This window comes from Pleurodeles waltl, chromosome 9 (genome assembly GCF_031143425.1).
Source record: "Pleurodeles waltl isolate 20211129_DDA chromosome 9, aPleWal1.hap1.20221129, whole genome shotgun sequence".
Taxonomy (NCBI): Eukaryota; Metazoa; Chordata; class Amphibia; order Caudata; family Salamandridae; genus Pleurodeles; species Pleurodeles waltl.
Window position 1 is genome coordinate 655,939,396 of NC_090448.1, and position 15,925 is coordinate 655,955,320.

Below are 15,925 nucleotides of genomic sequence, written 5' to 3' on the forward strand. Positions count from 1 at the left end.
CATGCAAAATACCCCATCTTGGTTTGGAGGAGAGGGAACAATAGAGCTAGGAATGTGCCCCCCTCCCAAAATGGAGTGGCCATAGGAAGGGTGCAGCCACTCTCAGAGAAAGTATCCATTGGTTAACGCCCTCTGACCCTAGTAAGGCCTCTAAATCTAGTATTTAGGGGCACCCCTGAACCTTATCCACCAGATTCCTGGTGACCTGAAGAAAGAGGACCTCAAAGCCGACCCCCAGCAGTGAAAACTCCAGACGACAACTGACTGCTCCAGCCCTACCGGCCTGTTTGAAGGTTCAAGACTCCTGCTACAAAAAGACGACATCCTGCAGGACCAATGACCTCCACAAACTCCCAGAGGACAGCCTGCCCAGCAGAGGCCCAAGAGCTCCTAAGGACAGCGGCCCTGTCCTGACGAAACCTTACAAAAGGACTCATAAACCGCCCCGGATCCACGAGCCCTGCCCACTCTGTACCAAACGCCCATGGCCCGAGTCCAGGTAGCCCACCGGACCAGATTAGGGCCCCAGGCAATTCTGACCTACAGTCCACCCTGGGTTGACCCCTCCTGGCCAGCACAACTATTCACAACACCTAAGGAGACCCCGCCATCCACAGCCCCCTGGCCTTGGAGAATCCGATCGACAGTCCACCAATGTGCAGTAGGCGCCTCTCTTACTTGTCCAGCTTTTGGCTTTCCGGAACTGACCCCTGCACCCCCTGGACCCCCCAGGGTCCCCCTATTGAAAAGCTTTGGGCGTCCAGGTCTGTGTTTGCACCCTGCACCCGACCACCCCTGTGCTGCTTAGGGTGTGTGTCTAGTGCTGACCTGTGGCGCTCCCCTCCCACTCTCCCCCCACTCCACCCCCCTTCCAGGTGCTGACCTAAACCCCCGCAGGCCTGTGTCCTGAAACCGCAGGTACATACCTGCAATCTGTGTTTTACCAAGCACCCCCAGTCCTCATAGGACTCCATTGAAAAAAACAACTCAGAATTTGACCTCTGCCCTCAGCTGACCATATGCTGTTGCTGGTGGAGCACTTTTAGTACTTGCCTGTTAAATATGTTAACATTTTTCCTCCCCTAGGACTCTATTGATTCCTATGAAAAATTACACATTGTCAACTTTTAAAATTGAAAAAAGTTACTTACTTGTAAACTGCTTTATCTGCAGAACCCAAACAAAGTACATTTGATACATATATCTAATCCTACTTACCTGCAGCAAAGATATTTTGGTTCTAGTAATAAAGTAACAAAATATATTTTTGCTGTAGTAAAACATTGGCCTTGAGTTAGTCATTGAATGTGTACAACAAATGCTTTGCACTACCATCTGATAAGCCTAAATGCTCGACCACACTACCACAAAAAAGAGCATTAGTATTATTTACTTTAGCCTCTGTTAAGCCTCTGGGGAACCCCTGGACTCAGTGCGCACTATCCCTTATTTTGATACAGTATATACAGAGACGGCTTCCTACATATATTAATTTATATTATATTACTCTATTGTGTTTACGATTTGGTTCATTATAGTTGTTAGCAATGATGATATTTGGCTTCTCTGAATTTCTACAGACCTTCCTCATATGTACTTTAATTTACCCTTTGATACTAACTGTTATTAACAAACAATTGCATGGTCTTTAGTGATTTTGCATGCCACTGTGCTTGGTACAAATGCTGTTTTGGACAGACAAAATGTGTAAACAATTCCTTGTAGCACACACTGTATTGTAACAGAACAACTGTAAAAAAAAAAAAATGGCAATAAAATTATTCAAAATAGGAACGAGGATTATGACATGCATTTTCATCATAACAAACCACTTATTGTGTGTGTGTGTGTGTGTGTGGGGGGGGGGGGGGGGGGGAATACTAGATGTGTGCCAACTTTGTACATAACGGTTTGCACCAAATCAAGATTGCTGAGGACCCGCATAATGAGGTCAAATTTTATTTAAGGAGGAAATCAGAGAACATATGGTTGCTTTTGGAGCACATCAAACTCATTTCAGAAATCATGATTTTTTAGAGGTGCATTTAGTGAGGCCTTTCTGATGCTAGAGTAGCAGTAATATGACTGCTGGGACACACATTCCTGGAAAGACGCTTGTTCTTCTCTTTTCCCACCCCAATAATCTTAAAGGCCTTGACAGATGGGATGAAGAATTTATCTTTGTAGAGTACTGACTAACTCCTCAAACAAGGTTAGTTCCTGTACACACAAACTCCTATTTCTTAGCACACAGTGAATGTAGCTACTCTAAGGGAACCAGGGCTCAGGGTAAGAATTTAGGTTGATATTTCACTTTCTCCAGTTGCTTGGAAAAAACAGATGATTCTATTAATCCATGCATGGAATTATTGTGTCACACATGATAACATGCTCAAGGCCAGAGTAGTAAATGTATTTTGCGACAAATATCTGGGGGCAGGGAAGACAATGGTTTGGGCTACCCTTATTTTCAGAATAGGAAAATGCTTCTCTTTCAAGCCGGTCTCTGGGACTTGTACGGCTGATTCAGCGGTCTCTTAAATTATAATATAAACAACATATTTCTCCTAGTTGTAGCTCTCAGGATCACAGACTTAAGCCAATACACCAAGCGTTGGCTGATTTTATATTGCTAGTGCTTCTGGTTCAGGCTAGGTGATGAGTGGTGTTGGGGTGTGGGGGCAATATAAGCTGTAAGATGTGTGGGGAATGTTATATATATTTATGGCTGAAAACACTCCTAGCCTTACAGAATGGATCCTGTATTGAAACAATAGCTTATGGGTAGGTGAAGGTTAGGAGGCTTTCTTCGAATTGCCAGGACTCTGATAACTGCCTTCTCAATTCCACGTAACTATTACAATAAGAAATAAAATAAAAAATAAAATAAAAACTTCTTGATATGCATGGGCTGTTTAATGTAAATACTAGATGTACCTCCAGGAGAACTGGGCTTGAGATGACGTGGCCCTAAACCAGTATCACAGGCTGTCCACAACGTACCTGCCTTTCTTCATGTTTCACTATCTCTTAAAGCCCTTTCATCAGGAAAGGGGTCATGGCCTCAGTATTAAAAAAAATATATATATAATGTATGCCCTGCACTGGAGCAGACGTTCTTGCCTTCCCAGCATTAGCTGACTGAACTTGAGAGAGGGAGGCAAATAGACAGCCATTATCAGCCGCCAGTGGGAGCAGAGAAGCAGGGACTGACTGGTACAGTAACTCCCAAGATGTGCAAGACTTCACAAAGCCCTTCCTTTGGGCATAAAGGCACACCCTTAATCTTGCCGATTTGTGCTACTCAAAGTCCAGTTGAGGTGTATGTTTTCTCACAAAGTCTCATATTCCATCCACAGCTCTGGAATAGACATTGGCTACAACAGATGCCATGTGCAACACACAGGAAGGTAGGCATTGGAACAAAGTGCTCGCTAACGGAAATAGTGCCCAGCTTCCCTACTCTTTTCCAAACTTAAACCAATATCTGCATGTCAAGAACTATAATTTCCAACTGATGGTATTTGTAATCCCCTTCAGAGGGAATTCCAGATGACCTGAACTATGCTCCAAGCTACAGTGTGTCTCTCACTTAAATTCAAATTCTTCCTCAGGGGTTTTCAGATGGTAATTGTCCTCTCTTCACAGGAACGAGTTGTACTTTCCAAGTAGTATACAACAAAACAAACAAAACCGACCACTAGGCCTTTGAACTGCTTAACAAACTGCCAGTCAAAACCACAAAAAAGTAAACTCATGCATACGGAAAAGTGATTACAACAGCCACCTTGATTCCTTTCCAACCAAAACTGACAATATGCCTGGAAGCACTTGGTTATTTAGATTAAATAAAGAATATCACAGATCTAGAATTGGTCAAAATATCTTGCAGCAAGTGGCTGATTGCAGACCATAGTCTGAATTTTTAAGAAGTATTGTGAGCAGGAAGAAAATACAGAATTAGTAGGACAGAGGAATGCTTAGACTCACAAATTAATCTTAGTCTGGGAGCCAATATCACATTTTAATCTGTGTAAGAGCACAGAGTGGCAGAAATATTCAGGGAGCAAGAGGTTATGTCAGAAAATAGGCTGTGGTTGCGAACATTACATGAATTTAGGCTTAGTATCGACAACAAAAGCAGCTTTTATAGCTTGATCATTAAGCAACTGGGTAAAACTGGATAACTCCAGGAAGCCTTAACGCATCGTATTTTACCTGGGAATACAATAATAGTGTTCTGAAAACTGCAGACCTTTTAACAGCGTCTTGCCAAATGTCTTCAATGTTCTCAAACTCCATACTTGCAGTAAAAAGCACATATGATGTAAACTTGCATACAACACTCCTGTAATTTACTTATAAACACACCACACGGCTCTGACCACCCTAAAATGGTTTAATACACTCTCCTCGGTTTTAATATAGTATTCCTTCAGACCTACCTGGGTTAATGCAGATTCCAACATGCTGCAGAAGATGGAAAATTGCTTGAAGTTGCCAGTTTTGTGGGTTAGGTCTTCAATAACTAGTAAATCGAGGGAAACAACAAATATTATAACAAATCTGGGTGCAAAACAAATCCAATTTGTAAGAAACAAAATGTATGCAGCAAAAAAGGAAGAAAAAAACAAAACACAAGCACTGCATAAAAAATGCCTTCAAACATCACCAATGTTACACCCTTTTGTAAGGAGGAGTGGATAAGGTTTCTCCCAGGTGATGAGAGACACTGACAAATACTTACTTGAAATATTTTACTTCAGGTTAGTGTTGCTAAATAGGGTTTGACGGGTTGCTGAATTACAGTCGGTATTTCATTTTTCCAACAAAGCTTATAAATGGTGTTTGATTGTTTTATTTAATGATTACTGATGTCAAAATGCAATTTGTCTGTATTATTGATGAGATTAGGTTAGATTTATCCTTGAATTTGGTGAGGACTAAATGGAGGTTTGATTTGTCGTAATATGAAGAAAAAACAGAATCTTAAGAAGATGTACTTTCTTCCAACAACAGTGTAGGTGGAGACTCCAGTACATGACAGTGAGCATATAACCTCGCCTGAAGGCTTTACAAACCCATTTCCCAGGTAATAAATTAAAAATAAGTATTGAGAATACAAAAAAATTGGTATTTGGTCAAAAAGTAAGATGTATTAGAAGGCTTACAGTTTGGGATGTAGTGGAATTCCACATATACTAGGGCACGTTTACGAAATTTCTTTTTCAGAAATCCTATGATTAAAGATCCCATCTAGACTGACTACAGTGGAATAATTGGTTACCCTTTATTTAAAACGGTTTAGAGGAACATTTGGGCCTGCAGCAAGCTATTGATAATAGATTCAAAGAACAAGTTACTTACTTTCGGTAACAAATTATCTGGTAGAGATATATTCTAGTTGCAGATTCCATACCTTACTATTTCCCCTAGGCGTCAGACTGGATCCAGAGGTGTTTCTTCGAGCAGTACCCTTGCGCACCATCAGGCGGAGTCGTTCGACTGTGTGCATCGTTAGCGTTGTGTTTGCTGTGATGACGCTGCGGTAGGACGAGTATCGTTTGGCTCTTTTTTATTTTCATTTCACTCCTATGTTTGTTCTATTGTTATTCTTATTTTGTCTTTTTTCACCTTTTTCATTTTTTTATCTTTCACTTTTCATCTTTGGCTTTGGATCAGACATGGCGATCGGTGGTTCACTATATCTCATGAACTTGGATTGAATTAATCAATTGATTATTATATATATTTTTTCTGTATTCTTGTTTTTGTCAGGATGTATATCAACGGGAGAGACAATTGAATTGTTGAAGCTTATGGCATTATACATATTAAATTTTGAAAAGGAACTGCCCTGATGAAGGCGGCCTCATAAATTGGAGGGATACCACCGAAACGCGCTTAGGCTTGGTTCCTACTGTTTTCTTAGATGAACTATCAATTCTTGGTGCCAAAATCCTTTTTCTATGGACATTCGAATGACATCATTGTGACCATCAAAAAAGTTTCAAGAAAAAGAGAATTTGTATATATTCAGTCTATATTTAGATATATTTATGAAATTTAGAGTGTTACTACTTTTTCTTTTTTATTGTTTTCACTATTTCTATTGTCTTGTCCTGTGTGGCACTTTGTTTTTGTGTGTTTTTTTATATGTTGTGGTTTATGTATATGTATTTATTGAGTTTGTTTCATATCAGTAATTGTTCTCTTTTTTCTCCCGTGTAATTATTTGTATTATTGCATACATTTATCTATCTGTGTTTGTCTTTGGATGTACATACATTGGTAATAAATATAATTTTTTGAATCTATGGTATTGTGCTTGGTCGAGCTTTATTGTTTTTGATTGTATTTTACATTGGTTGTAGCCCATTTGTCCTTTTTCTTGTACTCAAGACGTTGCGGTAGTATACATGCACCACCCTGGCGTGCTAACATCAGTTTCATTTCACGACTTTCCATGCCAGTAGCGCGGAGCCATGAAGAACACGGATATTGGTGAGCCAGAACTAGAGCCCTGTAAAGGAGTCCCTGTCCCTAGAAATCAGTTTGCAAGCAGGGAGGATGGATGGGTTGGTAAGGAATCTGCAACTAGAATATGTCTCTACCAGATAATTTGTTACTGAAGGTAAGTAACTTGTTAATTGGAAACTTCTAGTTGCAGATTACTTACCGCAGAATAGATACCCAAGCAATACCATACTCGGCGGTGGGCTGATCAGACTGAAAAGTCCTGCAGGACTGAACGACCAAAGTAGCCATCTCTGCGGACCTGACTGTCCGGGCAGTAATGCTTTGTGAACGTGTGCAGAGATGCTCACGTTGCTGCCTGGCAGATGTTCAGGACCAGAAATCTGCATACCAAAGCTGTGGTAACAGCAGTTGCTCTGGTGGAATGAGCATGCAAACCCTCAGGGGGTTGCTTCTTTGCCAAAGCATAGCACATCTTGATGCAGAGGACAACCCATTGAGAGATGGTCTGCTTCTGCACCACCCACCCTTTCTTCGCACCCACATAACCTACAAAGAGTTGATCGTCCACCTGTAAATCTTTTGTACGATTGAGGTAGAACGCCAAGGCTCTTTTTGGATCCAGGCAGTGGAATCTCTTCTCTTCATGAAAAGGCTGTTGGGGTGCATAAAAAGTAGGCACAGTGATGAATTGGCCTACATGAAAGGGCGTGACCACTTTCGGGAGGAAAGAGGCCCTGGTACAAAGTACCAGTTTGTCAGGATGGACAGACAAATGGTGGCTTCGAAGAAAGAGCTTTGAGCTCACTCACTCTGCGAGCAGAGGTAATGGTAATTAAGAAAACGGTTTACAGTGTGAGGAGCCACAGGGGACAATTATGTAGTGACTCTAAAGTACCAGGTTCAGAACAGGGTAGGGGAAACATGAGAGTGAGTCCCTTAAGAAACCTCCCAACGATGGGAGATTTGAACAAGGATGGTTGATCTTGCAGCCCAAGGAAAGCAGAGATGGCAGACAGGTAGCCTTTAAGGGTGCCCAAAGCAGAGCCTTGCTAGGCAAGAGAGAGAATGTAGAACCTCAGACAGAGGCGCAGAAAGGGGATCAACAGATTTGTTGGTACACCATGCCACAAATTTGTTTCATTTATATATCATTTAGGTGGAGGGATGCCTGGCTGCCAAAAGAACGAGTTACTTACCTTCGGTAACGACTTTTCTGGTGGATACATTAGCTACCTGTGGATTCCTCACTCGTCGAGGACCTCTTATTGCCTGTATGACGTCAGACGGCGTCGCGTGGGCTAGAGTGACGTCCTCGTCGACGTGCAGAGACTAGTAAGAAGATTTCCGTCGAATGCTGGCGCCATGGGAGTATTCATTAGGTGAGGAATCCACAGGTAGTTGTATCCATCAGAAATAAAACTGCAGACTTCCGGTGAAAGGTTGAAAGCTGTCAACTGCTGCGGCTCAAACTCCACGCAAGGAAGCGGAGACTGGACAGGTGGAGAACCGTCCCCTGCTGCTGACACAAAAGATCCTCCCGAAGGGGCAAGCAGATCGGAGGATCAATGGCCATGGCATGCTTAGGGATACCATACTCTTCGTGCCTAGTCCAGAGCCACAAGAATGACTTGGGCTTGGTCGTTCTTGATCTTCTTCAGAATTCTGGGCAGAAGTGGTATTGTCCGGAAGGCATAGATGAGGTCTGAGTTCTACTTGAAGTGAAAAGCATCACTGAGCGAGTGTGCCTTGGAAACTCCAATGCGCAAAACAGCTGACATTGCGCGTTCTCTGCAGAGGCAAACAGATCTAACCAAGGCTCTCCCCACTGCTGAAAGAGACTTTGTGCCACCTTCCAGATGGAGACGTCATTCATGATAAACCATGCATCGACTGCTGCGTTTGTCTGCTCTGACGTTCAGAGAGCCCGCCAGATGTTGAACCACCAGGGATATGCCCTGATGTTCCAGCCATGTCCACAGGCACAGAGCTTCTTGACAAAGTGTAAATGACCCAACTCCACCCGGGTTGTTGCAGTACCACATGGCGGTGGCGTTGTCCGTGAACACTTGTACCACTGTCCCTTGGAGAGAGTGAAGGAATGCCCTGAGCTCCAGAAGATTGATGTTGAGCCTGGACTCAGCCGAAGACCAGACATCTCTGATCTCCACCTACCCCATGGGACCAAACTATCCCAGGAGTGACGCATCTGTCACTACTATGAGATGTGGTGGGGGACAGGGGAGGGATCTGCCTCTGACACAATCGTTTTTCGAAAGCCACCACTGCAGATCTTGGGCAGTTCTCTCTGAGATCTGGACCATGTCAGAGAGATTCCCCTGATGCTGCACCCACTGGAATTTCAGGTCCCACTGCAGAGCCTGTATACACCCTCTGGGATGTGTCAACTGCAGGATGCAGGAAGCCATGGGGTCCAGAAGCCTCAGATTCATTCTCACTGAACCCAGGATAGAGGCCGAAACATCGGTATCACAAACTGAATATCCTGGACATCGCTTTTTGGGAGAATAGGTCCAAAACTGCACTGGGTCCAGAACAGCTCAGATAAAAGGGAGCATCTGAGAGAGAGTCAGATGTGACTTTTGCATGTTTATAGTGAACCTTGAATGCAGGATGTTCGCCTTCAACAGCTAATCATTGAGGTAGGGGGAAGACAAACCCCTAGCCGGCGCAGATGAGCTGTGACCACCGCAATCACTTTCGTGAGCACACGAGGTGCGCTGGTACAGCCAAAGTGGAGCACGGTAAACTGAAAGTGCTTGTGGCCTACCATGAACAGCAAGTAAGGTCTGTGGACAAGCAGGACGGGAATGTGAAAGTAAGCGTCCTGCAAGTCCAACGTTACCATCCAGTCTCCAGGGTCAGAGGCAAATAGGACTTGAGCAAGAGTGAGCATTTTGAACTTCCCCTTTCTGAGGAAAGATTGAGGGACTGGAGGTCTAGGATAAGACAGAGGCTCTTGCCCTATTTGGGCACCAGCAAGTAGCGGGAATAACAACAGCGACCTACTTCTGGCACAGACCCTATCTATGACTCCCTTGGCCAAGAGAGCCGTAACTTCCTCGCGGATAAGTGCCAGGTAATTCTCTGTCATCCGATCATAGGATGGTGGCATGGACGGAGGGGTAGCCTCAAAGGGAAAGGAGTAATCCCTTTGGACTATTTGCAAAACCCACTTGTCCATTGTGATGGATTCCTAGTGGGGCAGTGTATTGCTACATGCACTACGTGCATGTAGCAGCACTACGTGCAAGGTAAACAGTGGTGCAGGGTGTGGACCATTGGCCTCTGCTTCCATTGGCCTTCGCTTCCATTTTGGTTCACGACTCCATTTTGTCGAGTCTGGTTCAGTGCGTAAGGCACTGTTCTGTGTTTTTCCACAAGCTTCGGCAAGCTGAAGGGTGGGGTGTTTTTCTGCTCAACTTCGCTCCATCTGCCTGATACGAAGGGCGCTATTTACATTCCATGAGCTATCAGTTAGAACAACAGGGGGATGCGCCTGTACACAAGGAGGAATGCAAGCTGCCTGTACACAAGGAGGAATGCAAGCTTCACCTTGGAGCCCTCTCCTGGGAACTTGGCCCGTTCTGAGGAGACGTCTCGAAGGGTGAACAAGGTACCGCCGATTGCACAATTTGTAAAGGAGGGGGTCTTTTTCTAGAAAAGACTCCTGGGCGTTAGTAAATACTATAAAGGTTGGGGGCCTGGATGGACTGGTTTAGGAACTCTCTTCTGGGTTGGACGCAACGCCAGGAGGACTGATTGTCCCGAAAAGAGGCTCCCTGTGCCAGCTGATTTGGGTTCCCCGGCTTTGTGTACGGCGGAGGGATGCAGACGCTCTTTTCGGTGAAGCTTTTCAATTTATTAAGTATATTGTGCGTGCGTAATATGCACTTATTCTTGCAGTCATTCTCATGCTATTGAGCATTGAAGTATATTGTGTGTGCTTGTCTTATATGCACTTACTCTTGCAGTTATTCACAGAGTGCTTATATCTTCATCATTATTCTCATGTTATTCTCCTGATGTATATATATATTAGTGTGGTTTAGTTTTGCTATCTGAGAACTTGCCCCTTAAATAAACTTGATTATTCTACTTACGAAGGTGTCTGAAAGTGATTGATGTACATTGCGCCTTAAAATATCCTGAAGTGCATAGTTCTGATATTCTGAAGAGTAAAGCAACACAGGCAGGTGATGGTGGATCCTGCCACCAACTGGTCCAGGATGGCGCAACGGACTAGGAAGATTTGGAGGCTGCAGGAGGGGCGATGGTGGACTGGGTGGACCACTGGCTCCCTGATCCACAAGCACGCGGGATCCCGCGGCCACGCAGAGGCTGTGCAGCACGGTAGCTGGAGGGGAATGGACGTGGTTGAGTGTCCCTTCCCCAGCCACAAAAGGGGAGGGAAGGGGACTGGGGGTGGGGGGAGGAGGGAGACAAGGAGCAGCTGCTAGGCCAAGGGACAGAGCCATAGCCCAGAACTCCTTAAAGTGCTGGAGCACTGACTCCGGTGCCATTGAAGAGCATGTCCATGAGTGATTGTTGGACATCCCCTGAAAAGCTAGATGTCCTCAACCAGGAGTGGCACCATAAGGTCACCAGCGATGCAACCTATCTACCCAGTAAGTCGGTCGAATTGAGCTTGGAAGAGAATGGCCAGGGCCTCCTCCAGGACCTGCGGCAGCACCTGAGCAACCGTATCCCATAGGGTATGGGAATAGCGCCCGAAAAGGCATGAGGTGTTCACAGTCCGCAATGCCAGACTGGAAGAAGAGAACATTTTCTTCCCAAGTTGATCCAGTCTCTTTGATTCCCTATCCGGTGATGCGGATGGTAATGCGCCCGATGAAGCCTGGATGACAAGGCTCCCGGGCGCAAGTTAATGGGTTAGGAATTTAGGGTCGTTCGGCACAAGCCGATAAGAGTCAGGTGATCATCCTGTTCATGGGAACCTCTGTGATGGGTGTGGACCAGGTACCCGGAAGGACATCAGTGAGGGCTTTATTAAAAAAGGTATGAGGGGTTCCGAGGTAGAAGCCCCAGGCTGCAGCACCTGTCAGGAGGTTAGTCCTGACTGCCACAGAAGGTAGCTCAAGGCCGAGGGTCTCAGCCACTCTTCTCCATGGAATACAATGCCCCCTCCTCCGTAACCACAGTAGGGGGAGAAAGCATGCCAGCATCAGGAGAGGTATCCAGACCACTAGCTTCACCCAATTCCCATGCCCAGTTCATTTCAGGGTCTTCCAGCTGGAATTCTAAAGGGTCCAGCAACCCCTCCATACGTTCCCCATACCCATAAGAATAAGGGTCAGGATCCAAACTGGGGAATGTAGGCCCGTCGAAGACAGAACCGGCATCGAGTGGCGTTGATCCGTCCCCGGGTTCGGTATAAGTATGGGGTTGACATCAATCGTTGGCCCGAGTGGCTTCAGACGTCTTTGCCAGGGAAGGTCACGTTGGCACGATCGGCATGGATCTGACACAGATCCCGAGGGACCTTCCGGAACAAGGGCAAAAGCTGCTGATGCAGAACCCAAGGGGGGCTCCCTCCGACCCCACTGGGCCCGAAGGCGTTGCAGGAGGATCGGTCAGCCCAAATATGATGCACATGTCCTCATAGAATTCTTTGAGTTGGGCAGGGGTGGCTCGGGGAAGTGCGGAGTCGAACCTCAACCAGGACCCGAAGACGGAGGCCTAGAGCACTGCATTATCCTAGCGATTGCTTTTCCCACATTGCATTATCCTAGCGATTGGGCAAAGACGAAGAACGTATGTTCTTCTCCGATGACTTCTTTTTGTGATCTGAATGTTCTGAGGTCTTCTAGTGGGACAAAGAGTGGTGATGGCTCCGCGAGTGGTCTTGTGACCTTCGTCTCGTTCGACACGGAGTCGAGCGCCGGTCCACCATGAGCTTTAGGGACCGCTCCCTCAAAGCCTTCGGGTTCATGGCCCGGCATTCTGAGCACAACTTCAGGTCGTGGTCGAGCTCCAGACACCACAAGCACATGAAATGGGGATTTTGTTTAATGTGAGCATTTATTCTTAATTTGTTTGCAGTTGTTGAACCCATGAAGTGTTTTTGAAGACTGTTTATTAAAAGTTTAACACTCACATAGCAGAGTGCTATATTTTTCCTAGCGATGATGAAAGTGAAAGATTTTGTTATGGCTGCAGCCCGTTATCTAGCAAAGTTTGGATAGCAACATAATTGGTGATTGTAGATTAATCAAGAGGATGCATGTTTTTTCAAAAGGGCGTAATGTTGGTCTGTTTGGTACCCATTAGGATATTTTCTTTCAACATCATGTTTAATAGTTTTCTGGTCTAAACAAATATTTTGATACTTATAGATACAGCTTGTGCCACATCAACAGATGTGTTTCAAAACAGAATATGGGAAAATGTGCCTCACATCGACTGACTGCCCTAATAAATTCTGGCATAAAACTGCATACGAAAATTCTGGCAGTTCGCCTAAATGACGTGCTCCTCACTTTAATACACCTACATCCGGAGCAGTTTTATTCAGGGCAGACAGGCCCATGACAATAAGAGGACAACTATCCTCCTGGTGGAGAAGGTCACCCTTAAAAGATAACTGTTCTGCTGTTCTCGCTTGATGCCGAGTAGGATTCTGACCGGGTGGATTGGACATCTTCTGGAGCATGATTCTCAGAAATTTCCATAGGCCCCACAATCCTGCAGATGGTATTCTTTAACTAGGATAACCCCCGCACCAGGGTGACCCTTAATGGGCCCCTATCAGTGCCTTTTCATCTCTACAGGGTAACCAGACAAGACTGCCCCCTATCACTCCTCCTTTTTGCCCTTTTTATAGAACCTTTAGCACACCTTATTCGACAGACGTTAGCAGTTCCAGGAATTAAATTTGGCTTGCAGAAAGTTAAGTTACCCCTTTACTCTGACAATATCCTTCTAACACTGGGTTGCCCACATACATCACTCCCAGCGATACCTACTATACCTGAGGACTTCCAACGGGCCAATGGATATAACGCAACTGAGGAGATGGCTGGCCTGTCTCCCTGCTTTCCCTTTCGGTGGGCTCACTCCACCATTAAATACCTTCAAATCCAACGTTCTCACCAGGACTCTGAGCTCTTTGAGGCTAATTATCCTACCCTTCTTTCAACTATAACCACAGATTTACAGTCCTGGGTGAGTGGGGGTGGAGGGTGGGGGTGTAATGCAGTCCTAGTTTGGTAGAATTCATGCTGTCAAAATGAATATATTCCTGCGTCTCGTATTTATTTCAAGTACCACCTATATGACTTGATCCCTCATATCTACAGTGCATTCAACGCAAACTGATGGCCTTTATTTGGAAGGGTAGAACCCACAGACTGTCCCAAAACCTTATGACACAACCTCAGCAGATGGAGGGGAGCGGGCATTGGCAACCACTAGCGTTGCTCAAAACCTTCCATCAATGTAAAGAAGCCTACAATCTCCCCGCCTCAGAGCAACTGCAGCATGCACAGGTTAGACACTGGGTTACATAGACCATACTATGCGTGGAAGCCACTAGAGCCAAACCCCCCTTCCAAGTCCAGTTCCCCCAGACTGGGCGGGTACAGGGGGCACAACTCAGTGTTGTATCACCTTCTCCTGACACAAGACTCCACAGACATGGTGACACAACACTGAGTGGGAAAGGGAACTGAAAAGGAAGGTAGAACCTAAGGTCTGAGTGATAAGGGACATACATGCTGCATCAGGACGTCCTTTCAAGGACAGGAAGTGCTCTATAAAGTTTGGTTCAGTTGGCATTACACTCCTCCCTAAGATTGCACTGCATGTACCATAATGTTCGCCGAGGTGCTGGAGAGGTTGTGGTGCACACAGTGAAGCACTCCACATATGGGGAACTGCCCAGTTATTAGACCGTTCTGGAGAGGTGTCTACATTACTGCAAAAGGTTGTGATTTTTCCATTCCAGCTACTCAAGAGGTGATGCTCCTGGGCTTAAACCCCCCTGAACTACTTTGCTGGATTAAAGACGAATGTCACATGTCCCTACAGTGCCTGGATGTGGCAAAACCCACAATAGCAAACTCACAATACCACACAACTGGAAAAATACATAAGTGCCCAGTATCACACACTAGCACCAGGGTCTATGGGCGGCACTAGCTATAGAGCGACTAACAAGCAACACTCAGGGGTCTCATTTCGCATCTGAATTACAATGGAAGCCTTTCTTCAGGTGCCCGAGTGAGGGGCCACCTAGTTTGGTCCTCCCTCCATGATGGAGGGCACTAGATCTCTTTCATTGACAGTGAAAAGGGGGACCTCACCTCTCAATTACATCTTATACTTGCAAGGGGCAGCCCACAAACAGTGTGCACAAGAGATGCTTGCTGGTAATTTTTGCTTGCTACAGGTGGTTACTGGCGGTGGTTTCATCCTTCTGCAGTTGGGGTTAGCAGAATAGGAGGAAGGAGGGAAGAATGAGCAACAGGAGACTGGCACATGGTGAGGAGATGATGAAGACATCCCCTTCCCTGCGGACAGACAAACATGACCACTATACACAACTTTAGCCAGTGGTGTTGAATATTTTGGTTGCTCTTCTTTATTTGCACCTATATGGATGTAAGATTACTGTTTTTTTTCTCAAATCCCAATAAAATGTTTTGAGACTAAAAAAAGTATATGACACTACTGAAAACTGTAGAAGTGTTGACAACAAGATGATGTATCAAAAGAGGGCCTGAGGAGGGGATATCTAGGACCAGTGGAATGCAGAGTCACTTTAAAACTAATAAGCTGGGTTTTAAAAAAGGAAATAAAAACAGGCTTCGGTCTTGAAATAGAAGGAGAATTAAATAATTATACAAAGAAAAAGTAAAGCATTATGGATGACTGTTCATTTTTTCAAATAAATCAATTAGCTTCAACTGCATTCTGTCACCATTAGCTGTGATATAGGAAGTACAGTCACTGTGCTATTAACAAAAGCAACTTACACCTGTCAGTAAGTCACACGTGTACGTTTATTCTTAAACTTCTGACAAACATTACCTACTTTGGGCTATTCACAAAATCGAAGTGTAAAGTTACTCAAAAGTGTAGATTTGCAGGTCTCCACTAACAGAAACATGGTGTGTAGCCAAATTTACAAGTGTAAGTTACTACTTCTAAAAAGAAACAGTAGCAAGTCCAGGACACGACACGGCCAACCATTGGTACTGCAACACCCCCCAAAGAAAATAATGAAGAACAGGACTTAAAACCACACACAAAATAATAATAAATTATTTACAATAGTTAAAAACAAAATAAAATGTAAACATCTGAAAAAATACCATTTCATAATTATAGGAGGCTGGCCTGGCTTATAGTGGGTACCTTGTTGTACTTACACCTTGTGCCAGGTCCAGTCATCCCTTATTAGCAA

At 44.9% G+C, this 15,925-nt stretch overlaps 1 protein-coding gene across 1 annotated transcript in view; it reads right to left on the reverse strand.

Moving 5' to 3' along the window:
• The window catches only part of CCDC61 (coiled-coil domain containing 61), a 637,121-nt gene that overhangs the window by 559,429 nt on the left and 61,767 nt on the right, over positions 1-15,925 (reverse strand). The window contains exon 3 of the mRNA XM_069207713.1: positions 4,446-4,528. Coding sequence (XP_069063814.1) covers positions 4,446-4,528 — 83 coding nt within the window. The remainder of the gene's footprint in view (positions 1-4,445; positions 4,529-15,925) is intronic.